This window comes from Tupaia chinensis, unplaced genomic scaffold (genome assembly GCF_000334495.1).
Source record: "Tupaia chinensis unplaced genomic scaffold, TupChi_1.0 Scaffold148617_1, whole genome shotgun sequence".
Classification (NCBI taxonomy): domain Eukaryota; kingdom Metazoa; phylum Chordata; class Mammalia; order Scandentia; family Tupaiidae; genus Tupaia; species Tupaia belangeri.
The window spans coordinates 95,954-118,704 of record NW_006208466.1 but is presented as its reverse complement, the minus strand read 5'-3'; the positions used below and the strand labels follow the sequence as shown (position 1 = coordinate 118,704).

The following is a 22,751-nucleotide window of genomic DNA, read 5'->3' as shown; positions in this document are numbered from 1 at the left end:
AAAGAAAGAAAGAAAATTCTCTAAGTGACTGGAATAAGCAAGAAATTTACTTCCAGATTTGAGGACAAGTCAGCTCAACCTTTACCAGGATAAAATGTTTTGTCTAATGAGTGATGTTTTCCCTCAGTGAGGAATCCCAGCTTCACATTAGAAAGAACAGATCATAGCAGGATAGCTATGCTATTTTTTATCTGCCTACTTTTACTTATCCATATTGAAGCATTATTAATAAACTCTTAACATTTTGTAAAAAGAATGACATATTAATTTGTGTGTTTGATATGACAAAATGCATAATATTAATGATAATAAATATTTATTAATTTTTAATGATAATATATCAGATTTTGTGACATTGTAAAACCTTTGATTCTATTGATAACATATTATATATATTTATAGACTATAATATATAATATTTTGTATATATTTTTTCTTTTTTTAGAAAATTTTTTGCTATAAGGAACATGTGCTCACTGGAAAAACAGAAAGACACAAAGTTAGAAATCACCCCCTAGAGGGGATAGTCACATCACAATCTCTTCTCCATTCTCCTCTCAGGGTTTTAGTCAGCATGCATACGTGCCCTGTGTGAGTTTTTATTATTATTATTTATTTTAATTTTATTTATTCACTCATTTATTTTAATTTGACCAGAGAGAAAACACAGAGAGAGAGAGAGAGAGAGGGAAAGGGAGAAAGGAAGCCGCCAGATCCGGGACTCGAACTGCGGTCAGCCACGTGGGAGTGTCCAGCACCTTAACCACCATGCCACAGAGTTTTAAGCCACCTGGTCAGGGACTCTGTGGGAGTCTAGAGAAGTAATCATTATGCCATCTACTGGTCACAGAATCTTTTTAAAGGTACAAAAATATTATTTTACTGTAGTCTCTTGATAGCATTGAGCTTGGCTAATTTAATACATAAGATAGAAATCATCATCCATGCTAAAAAATATGTTTTAATCCATTTTAAAATTATTATTATTAGTTTACTTATTTTATTCATAAGATGTAGTGCCACATGAGAAAGAGAGAAATATTCTACATGATGTCTAGTGATTACTTGATCCCCTCCTCCCAGCCTTCCATATCCTGGGGATGCTAGCACATAGCCTGTACGTTTCTTGGGTTTCCACTCATGCAGTGAGCTATGTGTAATAAAGCACAATACTGAAGGCACCATTGAAGCTAGACCCATTTAAAAATTATTGATCTGGGATCAGCAGGTAGTGTAATGGTTACATCGCTGGATTCCCAAGTAATCGACGATGGTTCAAGTGCCAGACCTGGTGACTTAAAACTCATGCCAGGTGCATGTGTATCATGCCCAAAATCCTGAGATGAGAATGGAGAGCTGTGTGGCCATCCCTCCCAGGGGGTGATTTCTAACTTTTTCTCTCTCTGTCTTTCTCTGTCTCTCTGGTAAGCACATCCCCCCATAGCAAACATCTCTCTTAAAAAAATATTGATCTGGGAACAGTAGTTAGAGTAATCACTATGTCTCTGGACTCCCATGTAGTTGACCACGGTTCAAGTCCCAGATCCGGTGGCTTAAACTCATGCCAGGTGTGTGTGCGTGCGTGCCCAGTATCCTGAGAGGAGAATGGAGGAGAAGGGATCACAGCATGGCCATTCCCGCGGGAAGTCATTTCTCACTTTCTGCCACTCTGTCTCTCTCTGTCTTTCTGGAGAGTACATGCTCTCAAAAAAAAAAAAAAAAATTGATCTAAGAATTAAGTTTAAAATCTGATGTTGTTTTTACTAAAATCTTGCAAGATATATTAATAGAAAAATCAAGACCTTTCAGTACCATTAGCCAAAGAAACTATACATAACTCTTAAGAAAAACAGAAGCCTCATGGATAAGTTAACATGGCTATTTCCCTTGTAAACCAAAAAAGTTTACAGTCAATTCAGAAGCATGTTTTGTTCTTTAGTTCCATACTGAATTATCTGAACTTTGGATGATTGATTACTTCTAATATTACATCATCATTAAAAGTATAACATATTTTTGTTTAATTGGATTTTTCTTGGTTGATATGTATTTACTACTGTTTATATACTAAACACTATATAACTCCTCCTTCCATTTTTAGTATTTAATTTGGACCAAATCAACCAGATATGTTCTGTGGTTCCATCTTGCATCAGAGGAGATCTCATGAGTGCCCAGAGGTGAAAGTGTCCTGCACTTACTTAGTCAGGTCTCGTTATTAGTAATTCAAATATGTCTCACCCATGGATCTCCAGAGTAATATGAAAGAAAGGGTAGAGAAAAGTCACCATGGTGATCCCCTTGAAAATATCTCCACATGGAAAGATGCATAGAAAAGAATAAGATCTCTTCCTAACAATACTTTCTTCATTGTTATTGAACAAACTGCAAATATTTTTTTATTAGTTCTTCTTCTTTCCAGTGTGTTGTCCCTCATCTTTCTTATTCTTTGGCAAACCTTTGGAGTTATGCAAATTCTGTTAATTTTCAGTTGTTCAAACATTAAAAAATAAATACCCATCAAATCAGTCTATGGCTTAGGCATAAGAATACTCTCATTTATGGCCATGACTCTGAATGCAGGGGTAACCCTGGCTTTCCAAATAAGTGTATAGGATAGTCCTCTGAGTACATCTGAGGAAGAATAAGCTGGTCAACTTGTGACCTTCTGTATTGCCAATGGAAAAAAAGGTATTAATCTCAGGTAAATATATACTAAGATTCTGTGCTGAGCTGCTTTTTCATTTATTCTCTTTTTAATTTAATTTTGAAATGACACATAATAATTGTACACATTTATGGTGTAGAGTGTGATATTTCAATACATGTATATAATGCTTTTTCTTTATACTTTTTTCTCTGAAGTTAAAAACAATTTGTTCTTCTTTCTATTTTGCATATGTTAGCATTTGGTAGTAAAATTCTACTTCTTTACTTAAAACTATCTCTTCTGGCTTTCTACTGTGTATAAATGCCACAAAAATTTATTTGCACCAGTTGGTGGCCAGATGGTTAATGCTGCAGAATCCCACATGGCTTACTTCATAGTTCAAATCTCTGATCAGCAGCATGAATAACATGTCAGGCACATGTGTGTGTATGCTGGACATATCAAGAGAGGAATGGAAGAGAAGGGATTGCAGCATGGCCACTCTCCCTGAGGGTGATTTCTCACTTTCCCTCTCTCCCTCTGTCTCCAGTGAGCACATGTGCACTATAGCAAATTAAAAAGAAAAGGGGCCAACAGATGGCGTAATGGTTACATCACTGGACTCCCACATGGTCAACCATGGTTTGAGTCCCGGACTCGGCAGCTTAAACTCATGCAGGGTGTGTGGGCATGCATGAACAAAATCACAAAAGGAGAAGGGGGAAGAAAGGATTGTAGTGTGGCTGTCTCCCCTAAGGGGTGATTTCTCACTTTCTTTCTCTGTCTTTCTGTGTCTCTCCAATAAGAACACGTACCTTATAGCAAAAATCTCTCTAAAAAGAGAAAGAAAAAAATTTTTGATGTGCATTCTTCTGGCAATTTTACAGATAATCCTTTAAGTAAAATACTTTGAAGATTTTTGTGTTTTTGAGGAGTATTTATAAGGACAGTTTTAAAATTCAGTCTACATGGGGACCAACAGTTAGCATAATGGCTAAGTTGCTGGACTCCCACATAGTCGACCACAGTTTGCATCCCGGACCTGGTGGCATAAAACACACCAGGCGTGTGTGCATGCGTGCCCAAGATCCCTAGAGGAGAATGGAGGAGAAGGGATTGCGGCATGACCATCCCCCCTGGGGGGTGATTTCTCGCTTTCTCTCTCTATGTCGCTCTCTGTCTGTCTGGTGAGTGCACGTGCCCTATAGCAAAAATCTCTCCAAAAGAAAAAAAAAATTCAGTCTATGTGGATTCAAACCAATATAAATTGCTTCTAGATGTCTGAGCATAAACTCATTTCTTACTGTTCAGAGCTTTGCTTTCTTCATCAGAAATATGTACAAATAGTACATATTTTGTGAGACTTGCTAGACATACAAGAAGATATCAAAATATATGTAAAAATGTAGTGGTGACTTCTAATGAGAATTTAACAATTGCTATTTTCTGTTATCATTATTAATCAATTACCAAACATTTTTAAAACCAATTTTGAGTTTTCTTCTTTTCATAACTCTAAACTTTAGGTTTATTTATTTATTTATTTATTTTGGGGGAGAGGTTTTTGCTATAGGGTGCGTGCGCTCGCCAGACAGACAGAGAGAGACATAGAGACAGAAAGCGAGAAATTACGCCCCGGGGGGATGGTCACGCCGCAATCCCTTCTCCTCCATTCTCCTCTCAGGATCTTGGGCACGCACGCACACGCGCCCGGCATGAGTTTTAAGCTACCAGTTCGGGGACGCGAACCGTGGTCGACTACGTGGGAGTCCAGTGACATAGCCATTAAGCTAACTGCTGGTTCCCGAAACTTTAGGTTTATTTTTTAAAATAATTATTTATTTAATTTAATTTATTTTCTGTTTTTTAATTTGACCAGAGAGAGAGAGAGAAAGTGAGAAAGAGAGCCACCAGGTCTAGAACTATAACCATGGTCGACCATGTGGGAATCCAGTGCCTTAACTGTCACATCACCTGCCAACCCCTTAAATTTCTTTTTTTAAATGCTAACATTACAAGATGCTTCTCTAAACTAGTAGTATAGTAAAGAGTTGCATTATAAATACCCATACGGTTGGTCAAACACATCAATATATTTTCAAATAATTCTCCATTATTTTCAAAGCTACTTCAAATCTCTTTTTCTAATAATTATACTAAGTAATTCTGCAAAGTACACAATGCGATTTTCCAGAAGCTATATAGAAATGAAGATGGCTCATCACTGATGTGAAACCAACATCTTGGCTGCTCTGGAAAATTCTTGGTTATGCCTATTATCACAGTGTCATCATCATCATCATTAGTAGTAAGCTTGTTTATTTCCATGAAGCAAGAAAAAGGGACCACCTTACAAGGTCTTCAGTTCTCCTCCCAGTTCTAGCCAACCAGGATCACTGGTGTTGCAGGTATGCCAATGTGTTCAGGTAGGCCCAATAACACAAACCTGGAATTTCACCATTTGGCCTCTGGCATCACATAGCAGCTCCCCCACTGCCTGCAGCACTGGGGCTGGGCCATAGTGTGTTACTGGTAGTGCCCTCTTTCACTCCAAATTCTCCAGGTTAGATGTTATATCATATGTTCACACTACTTAAAATGAATTTGAAATTACTTTGCTAATTTATTCTTGAACAGCATAATTTTCCTCCTTCTTCATAAAATAATTTAAATTACACAAAAACTAGGGCAGTATCTAATTCATCACTATATCCTTAGGTTTTGAAAGAATGTTAGCACAGATACTCAAACTGACTTTGTAAAACACGGCTCAGGTCTTTAAAAATGTGTTAGCATCGCTTAAATTAGATATTTGATTTCTATTGCTTATCAATGATTAATGTTATTAATTTTGTTATTTCAGGTAGCTGCCCAGAGCCATCTCTAATTGCAGCAGATCATGGAAAAAAGTAATAATGTTACTGAATTTATTCTCTTGGGTCTTTCCCAGAATAAGAAAGTCCAAATCCTCTGCTTTTTATTTTTTTTACTCTGTTATCTAACTATTTGGTTGGGAAACCTGATTATCATGATTTCTATCACATGGAGTCAACTAATCAGTCAGCCCATGTATTTCTTTCTCAGTTATCTTGCCGTCTCCGACCTTTTCTACACCTCCACTGTGACACCCAAACTGATGACTGACTTAATTACAGATAGAAAGGTCATTTCCTACAACAACTGCATGACACAGCTTTTTATCACACACTTCTTTGGGGGTGTTGAAGTCTTCATCCTCACAGGAATGGCCTATGACCGCTATGTCGCCATCTGCAAACCACTCCACTATGCCATCATCATGAATAGGCAGAGGTGTAACTCAATTCTCATGGCATCTTGTGCAGGGGGATTTTTGCATTCCCTTGGCCTGTTTCTTCTTACAATTTTTTTACCTTTCTGTGGTCCCAATGAAATAGATCACTTTTTCTGTGATGTATATCCTTTACTGAAACTGGCCTGTACTGATACACACAAGATCGGTTTCTTAGTCATTGCCAATTCTGGCCTGATGGGATTGGTGATCTTCCTCGTTTTGATGACTTCCTACTTTATGATATTATATCATGTGAGAGCATATTCTGTAGAAAGTCGCCATAAAGCACTTTCTACATGCAGTTCCCACATCACAGTAGTGGTCTTGTTTTTTGCACCTGTCATCTTTATTTACATAAGACCTGCCACAACCTTACCAGAAGATAAAGTGTTTACACTCTTTTATACAGTCATTGTCCCCATGCTCAACCCCCTTATCTACACACTGAGAAACAAAGAAATGAAAAACGCCATAAAGAAAGTGTGGTGCAATCAAATGAATTTTGAGGGGATGTCAATGGTTTCAAGGTCATTTGTATTTTGATAGGAATGAATGTATTCGCTTCATAATCCCTTTCTATCTCTCCTTGTGAAAAAGAAATCAGTCTGAATGTGTGACAGTCAAGACTCGGATAATTGCTGCTCTAAGTGACGATTATCTTTTAATTTTCTAACTTGACATACTTCTCTTATTCATATGCTTCACTATATTTCAAGTTCCATGAAAGCAAGGGTCATGTCATGTTTATTCCACTGCTATTTTTGTAATAACACCATTTATAGCATACATTAGGAGCTTAATATGTATTTACTAAAAGAATAGATAAAATATTTAATGCATTGATAAAAGAAAAAAATTCATAAACGATTTTTTTTTTTTTTACATTCTTGTCTTATGGTGTGCGTACTCTTCAGAGAAAGACAGGAAGAGAGAGGAAAAGTGAAAAACCACTACCCAGGAAATATGGTCATGTAGCAATCTCTTCTCCACTCTCCTCTCAGGATTTTGTGCACACTTGCACGCACATGTCAGCATATTTTTTAAGCTGCCAGGTCTGGGACTTGAACTGCGGAGGTAACCATGTAGGATACAGCTGCCTCAACAATCACGCCACTTGGTGATCTCTATAAACAGAATAATTTGATTACAGTGAATATCTTCCATCAAGAAATGGGAATAATTCATCCTTACAGAAATAGATACTTAATTCTGGATACAGATTTCCTTTCTTTCAACAATGCTTATACCAGCAGTATAATTCATGAATGTATGCAATGCCTTATTCACCAATGTGACAACTCACATAGCATTGATGATGAATAAGTAACTTATTTCATATTAACAAATGATGGCAGTGGGAATGTGTGAAAAGTTCTCTGATCCCATCATGTACTCTAAATTGTGTTCCCCCAAAATTCATTTGTTGAAGCCCCAACTAACCAATACTTTGAATGAGACTATTATTGGAATTACGGCCTTTAAAGAAAAAATAATGAGTTAAAAATGAGACTGATAGTATTGACTCTAATCCAATCTGACTGGTATCCTTATAAGAAGAAAACATTTGGGCACACGAAAGGGACACCAGGGAATCATACATAAAGATAATGCCATGTGGTGATACTATGAGAAAGTGGCCATCATCAAGGCACATTGAGAGGCCTCTGCAGAAGCTAAATCTCAGACCTGTTGATATTGGACTTCCAGACTCCAGAACTAACAAGAAAATTTCTGTTGTTTAAGCCACCCAGTTGATGGCATTTTGTTATAACAGCTTCAGCAATTAAACCCATAATCTATTACTCTGATGTGAAATAAATAAAACAACAAATTAGCTTAAACAATATTCCAAGTGGTAATTCAGAGATAACATGCAGAAAAGCTGGAGTTATAATTTAAGAATATATTTATCAATAGTGATATAATTTCTCCGTTAGTCAAAATAAAATTATAAAGATGAAAGGATATGAAAGTACATACATGTAGATACTTCCCTTAATTGTTAACACTGAAACCTATTTATAGAATTTTTGATTGCTGACTCAGTAATTATCAGTTCGAGGTAATTTGAGTAAGCAGACTGCAAAAAAAATTCCATGGAAATAATATAATTAAAGCATGAGTTTATTTGGTGACAGCAAGTGACATTGTAGTTAAAGCTCTGGATCCTACATGGTCAACTTTGCAGTTTAAGACCTGGACCCAATGGCATGAAAAACACATTGGGCATATGTACACACATGCTCAAAATCCCAAGAGGAGGGAACCAGCAGTTAGCGTAATGGCTATGTCGCTGGACTCCCACGTAGTTGACTGTGGTTCGCGTCCCAGACCCGGTGACTTAAAACTCACGCCGGGTGCGTGTGTGTGCATGTCCAAGATCCCGAGAGGAGAACGGAGGAGAAGGGATTGCAGCAAGGCCATCCCCCCTGGGGGTGATTTCTCGCTTTCTGTCTTTCTGTTTTTCTCAGTCTGTCGGGCAAGGGCCCGCACCCTATAGCATAAAATCCCTCAAAAAAAAAAAAAATCCCAGGAGGAGAAGGGATTGTGGTATAGCCACCCCCCAGGGAGTGATTTCTCATTTTCCATCTCTCTCTGTTTTTCTCTGGCAAGTGAACATGACCTATGGCAAATAAATAAAGAAAAAAATAAATAAAAACAATTTAGATGTGGCGTTTTTTTGATGAAAATTATTCCTACGTGTTAGTCACAAAGAGGTTATGTTTTCAACAAGTAACTCAACAATTATTTTATTAAATTGTAAGTTGAAATGATTACCTAGATACTTTGGGTTCTTTGTATCTTTACTAATCCAAAATACAAAAAAAGGAGCTAGAGTGATCGGTATTGGGAATAGGGAGAATTTGGTTGTGATATGAGGGAAGCACTGATAAATATCTAGAACCCAGAAGATTCTCCAAGATAGCTATTAATTATGATCTTCAAAAATAAGAGTAAAAGTTTATTTAAGAATAGGGAAAAAATGATAAAATTGATTTTTTTGTATGGAGAACCCTTCCCATATGATCTCTGATAGCTACACTTGTTTTTTCTACTATTAAGTATTTGAATCTTTCAATTTCTACCATAGAGTGCCATTTGGTATATATTGAGGGGGGATATACAGAGTTCGCATTTCATAGTCTGGCTTATTTTGCTTAGCATTACATCTTCTATATTCACTCACTTTGTATTGAATGGCAGAGACTCACTGTTCTTTTTTTTTTTTGGAGAGGTTTGTTCGCTATAGGGCATGTGAGCTCGCCAGACAGACAGAGACATAGAGACAGAAAGCGAGAAATCATCCCCCAGGGGGGATGGTCACGCCGCAATCCCTTCTCCTCCATTCTCCTCTTGGGATCTTGGGCACACACGCACATGCACCCGGCATGAGTTTTAAGCCACCGGGTCCGGGACTCAAACCGCGGTCGACTACGTGGGAGTCCAGCGACATAGCCATTACGTTAACTGCTGGTTCCCAGACTCACTGTTATTTATAGTGAATAGTATCCTATTCTGTGTATGTGCCACATTTTTAAAATCTAGTCATCAATTTGGGAGCGCTTAGGTTAATTCCATGTTTTAGTAATTGTAAATAATACGTAATAAACATGGATGTAGGAGGGACCAGCAGTTAGCGTAATGGCTATGTCGCTGAACTCCCACATAGTCGACCGCGGTTTGTGTCCCGGACCTGCCGGCTTAAACTCGCGCCAGGTGCATGTGCGTGCGTGGCCAAGATCCCAAGAGGAGAATGGAGGAGAGGGGATTGTGGCGTGGCCATCCCCTCTGGGGGGGTGATTTCTTGCTTTCTATCTCTCTATCTCTCTCTGTCTGTCTGGCGAGCGCACACACCCTATAGCGAAAACCTCTCAAAAAAAAAAAAAAAAAAACATGGATGTAGGAGTGTTTTTCTGACTGATTATTTTTCTATCTTTTGGGTAAATACCAAAGAGTGGGATTAATGGGTCATAAGGTAGTTTTCTTTAATTAAAACATTATGGTACTTGCACCAAACAGACACATAGACCAATGGAACAGAATAGAGAACCCAGAAATAAATCCCCAGACGTACAGTCAAGTGATTTTTAACAGGCACAATACTATCCAGTAGAGAAAAGAATCTCTTTCAGCAAATAGTGCTAGAAGAACTGGATATCCACTTGCACAAAAATAAACCTAAACCTCTGTCTCCCACTATTTACAAAAATCAACTCACGATGGATAAAACACCTAAATGTAAAGTCTCTAACTATAACATTGCTTGTGTAAAAAGCAGGAGAAACACTTGAAGACATTGGAGTAGGCACAGATTCTTAAAAAAAACCCATAAAGTGCAAGCGACAATCCCCAAAATAGACACACAGGATTACATGAAGCTAAAAAGATTCTGCACAGAAAAAGAAAAAAAAAATAAAGTAAAGATAAAACTCATAGAATGGGAGAAAATATTTGGAAACTACTTCAGATAAGTAATTAATAATGAGCATATATAGGGAACTCAATCATTTCAGCCATTCTAAAACAAATAATCTAATTTAAAAATAGACAAACTGAACAGACAACACTCAAAGGAAGACATGGTCAGCCCATGTGGGTGTCGCCTTGGATATCTCTTTTTTCTTTTTAAGAGAAGGATTTTTGCTTTATGGTACATGTGCTCCTTGGAGAGATGGAGAGACAGAGAGACAGTGACAGTGAAAGGGAACAGGAGATCAACACCCCCCCCCCGGGGGGATGTCCATGCTGCAGTCCATTCCCTTCCATTCACCTCCTGGGAACTTAGGCAATAAATACATACTACGCAGCATGAGTTTCAAGCTGCTGGCTCTGGGACTCAAACCACAGTCAACTACATTGCAGTAAAGTGACATAACTGTTAGGCCATCTGCTGGTCCCATCTCTCATTACTATTTTTTTTTTCTGTTTAGTTTTTTTGGAGAGGTTTTTGCTATAGGGCATATGTGCTCACCAGAAAGATGGAAAGAGACAGAGAGACAGAAAGTGACAAATCACCCCACAGGGGAGATGGCCATGCTGCAATCTCTTCTCCTCCATTCTCGTCTTAGGATCTTGGGCACCCAGGCACACGTGCCTGGCATGAATTTATGCCACTTGAACCATGGTTGACTACATGGGAGTCCAGCGACATAGCCATTATGCTAACTGCTGGTCCTTCGTCTCTCACTTTTTAAGCCAATTACCAGGGCCAACAGATGGCATAGCAGTTATGTTGCTGGACTCCCACATGACCGACTACAATTCTAATCCCAGACCTAGTGGCTTAATATTTACACTGGGCACATGTGTATGCTGGCAAAAGTTCCTAGGAGAACAATGGAAAAAAAGGGATTGCAGTGTGGCCATCTCACCTGTTGGCGGGGTGTGATTACTCACATTTCCTCTCACTGTCTCTGTCTCTCCAGCGAGCACATGTGCTTTACAGCAAAAATCTTTCTGAAAAATAAAAGAAGTGAGAGATAATGTTAAAGATGACACCCACATGGGCAGACCATTCACATCAATTTCCAGGGAAAAAATTCATTTTGTTAGTGCCCCAATTGAAGAAGAACAATGATAAAGAGCAGAAACAATAGCCAACACCATAAACATCTCAATTGGTTCAGCTTTTACACAATTGAGACTGAATAAAAGTTGAGAAAATTTTCTGCTTGATGAGTGCCAAAATTGCTGTGCCTAAACAGGTGTAGACATGAACAGGAATTTCAATGGAGATTTTAAACAAGCAGGCTAAGATCCTGAAGCATTAATTTCTGAAGAATTGTAAGAGGAGATGACACATGGTTTTACCAGTAAGATCCTAAAGACACTATGAAACCAATGACTATCAAGAAGTCAAAGTGGCCCAGTCAAAGCAAAAGCAGACTAGATAGGTCTGGTAACAGTGTTTTGAGTATTTAAGGAAGTTTGTTTCCTGACTTTCTGGAAGGTCAAGGAACTATAATACTTGCTTCTTTTCAAGAGTGTTATCAGAAAAATACTCCCAGTAGCTTTGTGAAAGAGTCCTTCTCCACCACAAGATTGTTCCTATTATTCCTTTTATTTAAAAATGGCTATTTTGTGAGAGCTTTGATGGGAAATCATTAAGCATCCACCTTATAGTCCTGATTTGGCTCCTCCTGACTTTCCTTGCCCCTAATCTTAAAAACAAAGTATCTTGGGCCCCAGGTAGAATGGTGGCTATGGTGTCTGCATGTGATACCACATGGCTGACAGATCTTTTTGAATCTCAGAGCTGACATCTTGAAAAACAATCAGGGTGCAAGCTCATGTGTACCTGAAATCCTGAAAGGAGAAATGGAAGAGAAGAGAGTGGAGTGTGACAATCCCCAGTGGGGATGCTTTCTTACTTTTCTCCTTTCTCTCTCTAAAAAAAAACTGTCTAAAAGGCATCAGTTTTCTTCAGTTAACAATGTAAGAAGACATCATTGATATGGATGCATTTTTAGGACTCTCAGTTCATCAGGAATGAATGGTTATTATTATCACATAAAAAGTTTCTGAACCTGGGTGGAGCTTATGTGGAATATAAAAGTTAAGTTTTTTATTTTTTAATATTTGCTTTTTCTTTTGGTTTTTGTCATAGGATGCATCAGTTTTCTTCAGTTAACAATGTAAGAAGACATCATTGATATGGATGCATTTTTAGGACTCTCAGTTCATCAGGAATGAATGGTTATTATTATCACATAAAAAGTTTCTGAACCTGGGTGGAGCTTATGTGGAATATAAAAGTTAAGTTTTTTATTTTTTAATATTTGCTTTTTCTTTTGGTTTTTGTCATAGGATGCATGTGCTCACCAGAGAGAACAGAGAGAAGTAGAGAAATCATCTCCTAAGAAGGATGATCATACTGCAATCCCTCCTCTTCTATTCTCTCAGGATCTTGGGCATGCTCACACACATGTGATTCTCAAGACACCAGGTCCAGGACTTGAACTTCAGTAGGCCATATGGAAATCCTACACCTTAACTATCATGTCACCTGTTGGCAATATTTTTATATTTTAATTCCATTGTTTTCATGAACTTTGTGAAGTCTCATCAAATTATTTAATACTTATGCTAATGTATAATTTAACATAAATTCTATCACACAGATAGAAACTTCTAGTTTAAATAACTAGCTCAAATTACTAGTGAGCAACAGAAACAAAAAAGAGAGAGATTTTTACATTTATTTTTGCCTCCAAACCCTGAATGATAAGTAGCCCTGAGTAAATAAATGGCTTTAGTGTACAGGAAATCAATACCCAGCATTTTACTAGTTGCTCACTTCAACACATTTCTCAGTGTTGATCAAACTTTACTAATAGAATCTTTTTTATCAAGCGACAAAAAGAGAGAGCTCCAATCTCCTTTTTCTACAATAAAGAATACTCCTCAGAAATATATAAAAGTCCTTTATTTATATCCTTGAATTTTGAATTCATCCCAGTCCTATAACTTGTTCTGCTGTAAATGTTTTAATGTTGAGTCAGTGCAATTTATGTGTTTATTTATTTATTACCATGGCCCATGTGGTCATTGGAGAAAGAGACGCCATAAACCCTTGTTCTTCATTCTCCCCTTGGGACTTAGGGTATGTTTGCACAAGTGCCTAGAGTGATTTTTCTTTTTTTCTTTATTTTATTTTATTTTATTTTATTTTATTTTATTTTATTTTATTTTATTTTATTTATTTCCTTTCTGTGTATATACATTCAATCACATTGTTTAGCTTACAATGTGAGCATTTCAATATGTGAACATTTCTCCCCAGTCCCGTTGATCAAAAAATATCTTCAACCGATAACACCACACTTCCCCATCCTGTCAATGTTCTAGGTCTGAGACTCAAACCTTGGTCAGGCATGTGGCTGCCAGCATCTCAACCACTAACGCTGGTCCTAATTTACATTTTTTTAAACTATGTTTTTGTATGGTATATTTTTATAAAGAGAGATTTTTGCTATAGGGAGTGTTTGCATGCCAGAAAGATAGAGAGAGACAGAGATACAGAAAACGGAAATCAACCCCAGGGGGCATGGCCATGCCACATTTCCTTCTCCTCCATTCTCCTCTTGGGATTTTGGGCATGCACCCACACATGCCTGGCAGTTTTATAGTACTCTAGAAGTACTATTCAACTTACATGCATTCAATTTTCTATCTGTTAATCAACTTCTCACTATAGCTCCATCTCTCATTTTGTTTCATGAACTTTTTTTTTTTTTTTTTGGAGAGATTTTTTTCTATAGGGCACGTGCACTCACCAGACAGACAGAGACAGAGAGACAGAAAGCAAGAATCATCCCCCCCAGGGGGGATGGCCACGCTGCAATCCCTCCTCCTTTCTCCTCTCAGGATCTTGGGCACACATGCCCACGCGCCCGGTGTGAGTTTAAGCCACCGGGTCCAGGACTCGAATCGTGGTCGACTACATGGGAGTCCAGCAACATAGCCATTACGCTAACTGCTGGTCCCTCATTTCATGAACATTTTGAAGTCTTCTCCTATGTATCATTGTTCAGTCTAGCACTAATTTCTATGGACTGTGTGATTTGCATGCATGTAACTTTACTCATGCCATCATAAAACTGAGCAAAATTAAGTTTCCGTCATGTTTTTTACAATAGCAATACTATTTTATTGCTAGTTCTTTAACATTGAAGTGCATTTTTCTTTCTCATAATGTACCAGTGTAATAATTAATATATTACATAATCTCCAACTCTCTAATTCCCCATCTACCTCTCTGATTCCAACTATAGCCTTTTTTCTTTCTCTTTTGAAAATTATGTCATAATTCAATGATCAATATAACATTATCTTATTTGCTTTTGCACAGATGATTCTTATGCAATTAACCCCCCATACCACCTTTATAATCTATAAAATTAACTAAATTTCCAAATATTTTTCAAATCCAAGAATTAGTATTTGATTATTTATTACTTTAAATTTTGAAATCCTCTTTTTCTCATTCATCCCACAGAAGATAGAAAAATCTACTAGTTAGTATCTAGTTCTTTTATTCATGTCTAGTTCTTATCTTTGTACAGTTATTTGGATAATTATCATCTTCAAATTCATTTTATATTTTCTTCAAAAACATACTTTGACACCAAATTTTTCTCATACTATTTTTCACCTCTGTATTTCTTAGTGTATAAATTAAGAGATTGAACATAGGAGCAATAATGGTATAACATAGAGCAACTACTTTATCCCCAGGGAAAGTGGTAGGAGGCCTGAGGTAGCCAAATATTGCAGGTCCGAAAAATAAGATGATCACTGTGATATGAGAACCACAGTTGGAGAGAGCTTTGCATCTTCCCTCTGCCGATGATTTCTTAAAGTGAGTAATATAATGACATAAAAACCAAATAAGACTACGAAGGTAACTGTGACAAGCACACCTGAATTGGCAACCACAAGGACACCCATAACTTAGGTATCAGTACAAGCAACCTTCAGCAAAGGGAAGATATAAAAAAATAAATAGTGATCAATTTCATTAGGACCACAGAAGGGTAACTAGATTGTCATAGATAACTGAGGAAGGGAATGAACAGCCCATCAGCCCAAGCAGTCAGGACTAAGAGGTTGCATCTTGTCCTGTTCGTTATGGTCATGTAGAGGAGAGGTTTACAGATAGCAACCTAGTGATCAAAAGCCATGATGGTAAGGATAAAGACCTCAATATGCTAAAGAAGGGCATGGTGAAGACCTGTAACATGCAATTATCACAAGAAATAGTTTTTGACCCTGCTAACAGGCCGCCAATCAGTTTGGGTACAACGCTAGAGGTAGAGCAAACATCTATAGAGGATAAATGACTCAGAAAAAAAGAACATTGGTTAATAAAAAAGAGGACTGGACAGAATGAAGATAAAAATCAGTAGATTTCTTACCGTCTGGATTACATGACAGAATAAGAGCACAAAGCAAAATATTTTTATGTTCTGGTCATCAGAAAGTCTCAGAAGAATAAATTCTGAGATATTTCTCTGGCTTCCCGTGTATATGAGTTGATATTTATTATGTACAAATGAGTTATCTGAAAAGAAGACAACATGAATTTGGATGAAAAATCAAAGATTCTGACCATGGTAATGTGAAATTTACTAAAATAAAATATACATATATAGAATATGAGTTACTGACTTATAGAATTAAGCTATTTTCCCTACTTATGGTCATTTTACAAATCTATTTTTGTACAATTTTGTAACAGGAAAAATAAGAATAACTGTTTTTCTTTAATTTTACCTGTAATGGCTAAAAATATTTAAATCTTACTTTAAAAATAAAACATTTTATTATTGTTAATTATATTATTATTATTATTATTGGAGAGGTTTTCCTATGGGGCACATGCACTCGCCAGAAAGACAGAGACAGAGAGACAGAAAGCGAGAAATCACCCGCCAGGGGGGATGGCCACGCCGCATTCCCTTCTCCTCCATTCTCCTTTTGGGACCTTGGGCACTCACACACACGTGCTTGGCTTGAGTTTAAGCCACCAGGTCCAGGACTTGAATTGCGGTTGACTACATGGGAGTCCACGTGACATAGCCATTATGCTGACTGCTGGTCTGTGTTAATTATCTTATTTAGATAACTAACAAATGATTAATTAAACAAAGACAAGATATATTTTTAATATTTTAAAAAATGTATGTACATATCTATGAGATCAACTTTATTTCTTATTTTCTTCCTTTTCTTCTTTTCCTTTTTTATTTTTTAGAGAGAGAGAGAGAGACTGAGAGAGATCAATCCAGAGGAAGCACTCCCCAATGGGGTATGGTCACTTGGCAATCTCTTCTCTTCCATTTCTCCATCCTCTCTGGACTTGCACATGCAAACACAAGTGACCAGTTTTTTTTTTTTTTTTTCAAGCCACCAAGACTGGGACTCAAATTGCTCTTGGCCATGTAAGATCCAGCTTCCTTTATGGGGCCAGTCCAAGACCAACTTTCTTTATTCTAATATGAGCTGATATAATTGCCTAAATTATCAGCTAGTAAATCCTCAGGAAATAAAAATACATTTAAACACCAACACATGAGTGGTTGAACTTCTATTTCTGCAGTTTATTTTCCTTTGCCATGTGTACAAACATTGCTTATTGGTCATGCTAAACAAATGTAATCAATTTTTATCTATGTATCTTTTTAAAGAGATTTGCTATAGGGTATGTGTACTTGCCAGAGAGACAGAAAGACAGAAAGTGAGAAATCATCCCCTGTGCAGATGGCCATGTTGCAATCCCTTCTCCATCCTCTTTTCAGAATTTTGGACACATGTGCACACCTGCTTTGAGTTTTAAGTTGCTGGGTCTAGGACTTGAAGCACGGTTGACTCCATTAGAGTCCAACAACTTAAATTAACAATGAATGTACTGTGCTAGTCTTTGAACTGTATTCCCAAGCCATGACAGTTTGAATTCCTGTTATTTTTTTCAAATTACTTATGTTCATTAGGTAGAAAATCCTACGTGATGTTTAGTCACAAGAAATAAAAACCCAGGAAGGTTGGGTTATTTAAAGATGCAGGAGAAGTTAAAGAAACCAATCTGGGAAAGAAACATTAGGGAGTCTTCTTGCCTCTTTCTTTTTCTTTTTGGTTTTTAGAGAGATTTTTTGCTATAGGCATGTACTCTCACCAGAGAAACAGAGAGAAGCAGAAAAACAAAAAGTGAGAAATCACCCCCCAGGGAAGATGACCATGCTGCAATCCCTTCTCTTCCATTCTTCTCTTGGGATCTTGGGCATGCACGCACATGCGCCCAGCGGAGTTTAAGCCACTAGGTCTGGGACGTGAACCGCGGTTGACTACATGGGAGTGCAGCGACATAGCCATTATACCAACTGCTGGTCCCTGTAGTTTATTTTGACAATATTGATTCTTTTTATCTATAAACATAATATATCTCATTAATAATGGTTCAATTAGTCACATTCTATGGTTACCTTTATTTATTTATTTATTTATTTTTTTGGAGAGGTTTTTCGCTATAGGGCGCGTGCGCTCGCCAGACAGACAGAGAGAGACAGAAAGTGAGAAATCACCCCCCAGGGGGGATGGTCACGCCGCAATCCCTTCTCCTCCATTCTCTTCTCAGGATCTTGGGCACGCACGCACACGCACCCGGCGTGAGTTTTAAGGCACCGGGTCCGGGACGCGAACCGCAGTCGACTACGTGGGAGTCCAGCGACATAGCCATTACGCTAACTGCTGGCTCCCGGTTACCTTTATTTTATACCCATGGAGACCTAATGAAAGTCAACAGAAAGGAGATAGCTGCTGCTTTAGAGAGGTTTCTTCAAAAGTCATTAAGTAGTCAAGTTCTCACCAACTCCCCCAAAAGATACGTTATAAGGGGGTAGACAGAGGCCAGAATTATAATTCCCTTGAAAAGTCTTCCAAAGGAAAATATGCATACTAAGGAACAGGGATTCTAACAATACTTTGACTAATTTTGATAAAAATCATGATAAAGTTTTAAAAATTTTGCTAGAGGTTGCATGCACTCACCAAAGGGAGACAGAGAGAAACAGGGAAAGCAAGAAAGCATGCCCCAGTAGAGATAATCACACCACAATCCCTTCTACTCTTTTTCTCCCTTCTTTTATAATTTTGGATGCACACACACACACACACACACACCTGGCATCTTTTTCAAGCCTCCTGGTCTGGGACTTGAACCAAGTTGGTCATGTGAGTGCTTTTAATCACTAGGCCACAGGCTAGCCTTGAAGTTTTAAATTATTTTTTATTACCTTCATGGTCAGTTGTTGTTGTTAAACGTCATTATTCTTTTTGCATGCTTTTAAATTTTTCCAAATTCTATTGGTTATCAGTTGACCAATCATATTTTTGAATGGACGTACTAGTCAGATTAGTCTAAGTCTGAAAAGCAGGCATAAGGGATCTCCAGTTTATGTAGTGCATGACCAAGTGAGAGCACCCTGTGTGGTTCTGCCTGTAGATTTGTAAGAAAGGAATAGGCTGGCCTGTTCGTGGTCGTCTATGATGCCAATGTAATAAAAGCTTTGAGTTTGGATTGAATCATTTGGCAAACCATGTTATGTGCTAGAAACATTTTCTTTAAATTTTTATTGCTCTAAAGTTAAAACGTTTGCTCTTCCCTCTTTATTATCAATGTTAGCTTTCATTGCAAAATCTTCCCTACCTAAATGATTTCTTCTGGCTTTCTACTAGGTATTTGTGTCATCAGTTTTTCTCTGGTATATATTTTCCTGGCAGTTCCCAAATAATCTATACAATAAAGTAATTTAAAGAATTCCATATTTTTGGGACCAGCAGATGGTGTAATGGTTACGTCACTGTACTCCCATATAGTCGACCATGGTTTGAGATCTGGACTTCGTGGCTTAAAACTCACGCTGGGCATATGTGCGTGCTCATGTCCAAAATCCTGAGAGGAGAATGAAGAAAAAGGGATTGCATCATAGCCATCCCTCCTGGGGGGGTGATTTCTTGCTTTCTGTCTCTCTGTCTTTCCAGCAAGTTCATGCACCCTATAGAAAAAAATCTCTCTCTGTCTTAACACTTTCAAATACTTTTTAATTTATTTAAAATTAACAATAGAATGATCACATGTTAACCTGAATTACATTTTTTAATTTTAATATACCATATTTATAAAGCAAATTTTAGTGAGAAAAGTAGCATTATTTTTAATTTTTTGCACATCACTGTCTGACTTAAGACAATTGGATTCTCACATCTTCTTCTGTTTAATATGTTGCAATATTGAGGCTGGCGGTTGGCATAGTGGTTAAAGTGCTGGACTCCATATGGCCAACCACACTTCGAGTCCTGGACCTGGAGGCTTGCTTTATCACTTTCTCTCTGTCTCTCTCTGGTCAAATAGAATAATTCATGGAGTACCCACAGTGTCATTCCATGCACTGCCCAGAGCTGAGGAGGGCCCGTCATCAGTGTAATACTTTATCTTGAATCTCCCTAGGTCCTCCTGGTTTATGCCTATTGATCACTATGTAATTATTAATAGTGCCATGTTTCATTCAAAATTCTCCAGTTTAGATCTCAGAACAAGAAACTTCAAAGTTCATACTTTTTTTTTTCCTTCCTTACTCTATTACCTAGTTAATAGTTGGGGACCTGATTATCATAATTTCTAAAACATGCAGTTAGCAGATAAACATATGTATTTCTTCCTTAGTTACTTTGTATTCCCAATGTTTTCAACACCTCCATTATAATCCTCAACTAATGACTGACTTAATGGCAGACAAGAAGGTTATTTCCTTTTTCTCTTTTACCTTTTTTTAAAGAGTTTTTTTTTTTTTTTTTTTTTTTTTGCCATAGGGCACATGCTCTAGCTGGAGAAAGAGCAACACAGAGACAGTGAGAGGGAAACTCAAAAATCATGTCCCAAGGGGAATGGCCACACCTCAATCCCTTCTCCTCCATTCTCCTCTTGAGATCTTAGGCCTTCATGCACACATGTCAGGCTGATTTTCAAGCCACTGGGTCTGGGACTTGAACTGTGGTTGGCCATGTCGGAGTCCAGCAACATAACCATTTTGTCATTTGCTGGTCCCATCACTTCATATAAAAATTACATGATACAACTTTTTAGCACCTACTTTTTTTTTGGGTAATACCATTTCCATTCTCAAACATGGCCTATGACCTGTCATCATCTGCAAACCATTTTACTATGCCATCATAATGATCAGACAAAGGTGAAAAATTCTCATAGCACCATGAGTGGGAGGGTTTATGCATTCCCTGGGCCAGTTTCTTCTTACAATATTTTAGCTTTTTCAGCCCCGATGAAATAGATCACTATATTTCTGTGATAAGAATGGTCCCCTTTCTTGGGGGACCAGCAGTTGGTGTAATGGCTATGTCACTGGACTCCCATGTAGTCGACTGCAGTTTGAGTCTTGGACCTGGTGGCTTAAACTCACACTGGGCGTGTGTGCATGCACGTCCAAGATCCCAAGAGGAGAATGGCGGAGAAGGGATTGCAGCGTGGCATCCCCCCTGGGAGGTGATTTCTCACTTTCTGTCTCTCTGTCTCTCTCTGTCTTTCTGGTGAGCACACATGCCCTACAGCAAAAACCTCTCAAAAAAGCAAACAAAAAAAGAATTCCTTCTTGGAATTGAACTGCATATGTGATTAGTTTCTTAGTCATTGCCACTTCTAGCCTGATGGGACTGGTGATCTTCCTAGTTGAATGACTTCCTACTGTATAAAATTGTACAACGGAAAGCACATTCTGCAGAAAGTCATAGTAAAATACTTTCTACCGGCCAAAATTTCCTCAAATTTCATGAAAATTACAAACCCACAAATCCAAGAATCCAGCAACCTCAAATACAAAAATCCTGAAGGAAATTACGCTAAAAGACACATCATAATAAATTGTTTAAATAGTGATAAAGAGGAAAAATTCAAAAGCAAAGACAGAAGACATAGTGGTTTCACCAGAAACAACATAAACCAGAACACAGAAGGGCAACATATTTAAATGTTCAGGCTAAAATTATTAAATTATTCAGACAAAAATTGTCAACCTAGAATTGATATTCAGCAAAAATATCTTTTAATAAAATGTGAAGTAAAGCCTTTCAGATATACAAGTTGAGGAATGTATTAGAAGCACTAGCCTACATGATGAGAAACATTAATCGAGTCCTTTATTCAGAAGGAAAATAAGCCCAGATAGAATTCTGTATCTACTGAAAGAATCAAAGGCCATCTGAAGTGATAAATTTATGTGTAAATAGAATAATATGATTTCTAAACTGCTGAAATCAATATTGATTAATTTTCTCTTAATGTAAAATATAAGCTTTCCAACAAGATAAGATAATTTTCATCTTAGCAGTTCTCATTCATATAACAAATGTTAGTACCAAAATTTGAAGGCCCACTTGATACAGCCATAATACCTCTCCTAAAACTTGCTGAAAGTCAAGTTGCTATTCCTAATAATACAGCCCTAAACCCGGGTAAAAACAGAGCTTGCTGTAATTCTTTAATTTAAATTTATTTTTAATTGACAAGTAATAACTACGTATTTTTCTGAGATGTTTCCATACATGTGTACATTGTGGAATGAGCTAATCTGAGTAATGAAAATGTCCATCATATCCTGTACTTATCATTTCTTTGCAGTGAAAACATTTTTTAAAGAATTATTTAATTTAATTTATTTATCATTATTCTTCAAGTTGACCAGTGAGAGAGAGAGAAAGAAAGCTAGCAGGTTCAGGACTAGAACTGTGGTCAGTCATTTGGGAGTCCAGCACCTTAACCACCAGTGAGAATGTTTTATAAATATTTGTTTGAATATTTGGAATATAGAATACATAATTATCATCAACTATAGTCACCGGGCTGTGCAAGAGATCACTGGAACTCATTTCTCCTGCCTAACTGAAACTTTGTACCCTTTGATCAATTTTGCCTTTTTTTCATTCATTCTGGTAATTCCCATTCTACTTCTATTTCTAAGAATTGGACTTTAGTAGATTCTACATGCAAGTGAGATTTCTATTTATTTAAACCACAAGAAATATAAGAAATAGACCTGTGGCCTCATCTGTGGATTAAATGGTGGTGCAGAGGTAAAGCATGAAGCTCTGAGAGGTGGACATACCTGGGAAGTTCTAGGTTTGCCTCTGAAAACCTCCCTGAGAACATCAAACATGCACATGCTCACGACTCAGGGCTGGCTGCAGCTGGGTGTGGAACACCGCATCAAGACCCAGTTG

At 37.5% G+C, this 22,751-nt stretch overlaps 1 protein-coding gene and 1 pseudogene across 1 annotated transcript; one reads left to right on the top strand and one right to left on the bottom strand.

Moving 5' to 3' along the window:
• The first annotated feature begins 5,549 nt into the window (after positions 1 to 5,549).
• On the top strand, positions 5,550 to 11,447 carry LOC102492036 (olfactory receptor 4P4-like). The gene is made up of 2 exons (XM_014585032.1): positions 5,550 to 6,450; positions 11,410 to 11,447. The coding sequence occupies exons 1-2, from the start codon at positions 5,550 to 5,552 to the stop codon at positions 11,445 to 11,447; spliced, it is 939 nt and encodes a 312-aa protein (XP_014440518.1).
• A 3,613-nt stretch (positions 11,448 to 15,060) lies between these two features.
• The window catches only part of LOC114006528 (olfactory receptor 4P4-like), a 21,498-nt pseudogene continuing 13,807 nt past the window's right edge, over positions 15,061 to 22,751 (bottom strand).

Excerpts from the sequence above, each read along its gene's own strand:
- LOC102492036 (XM_014585032.1), top strand. The coding sequence starts at position 5,550 with ATGGAAAAAAGTAATAATGTTACTGAATTTATTCTCTTGGGTCTTTCC. Across the intron at positions 6,451-11,409 it reads CGCCATAAAGAAAGTGTGGT|CAAAAATCTTTCTGAAAAAT; the intron begins GCAATCAAATGA and ends TGTGCTTTACAG.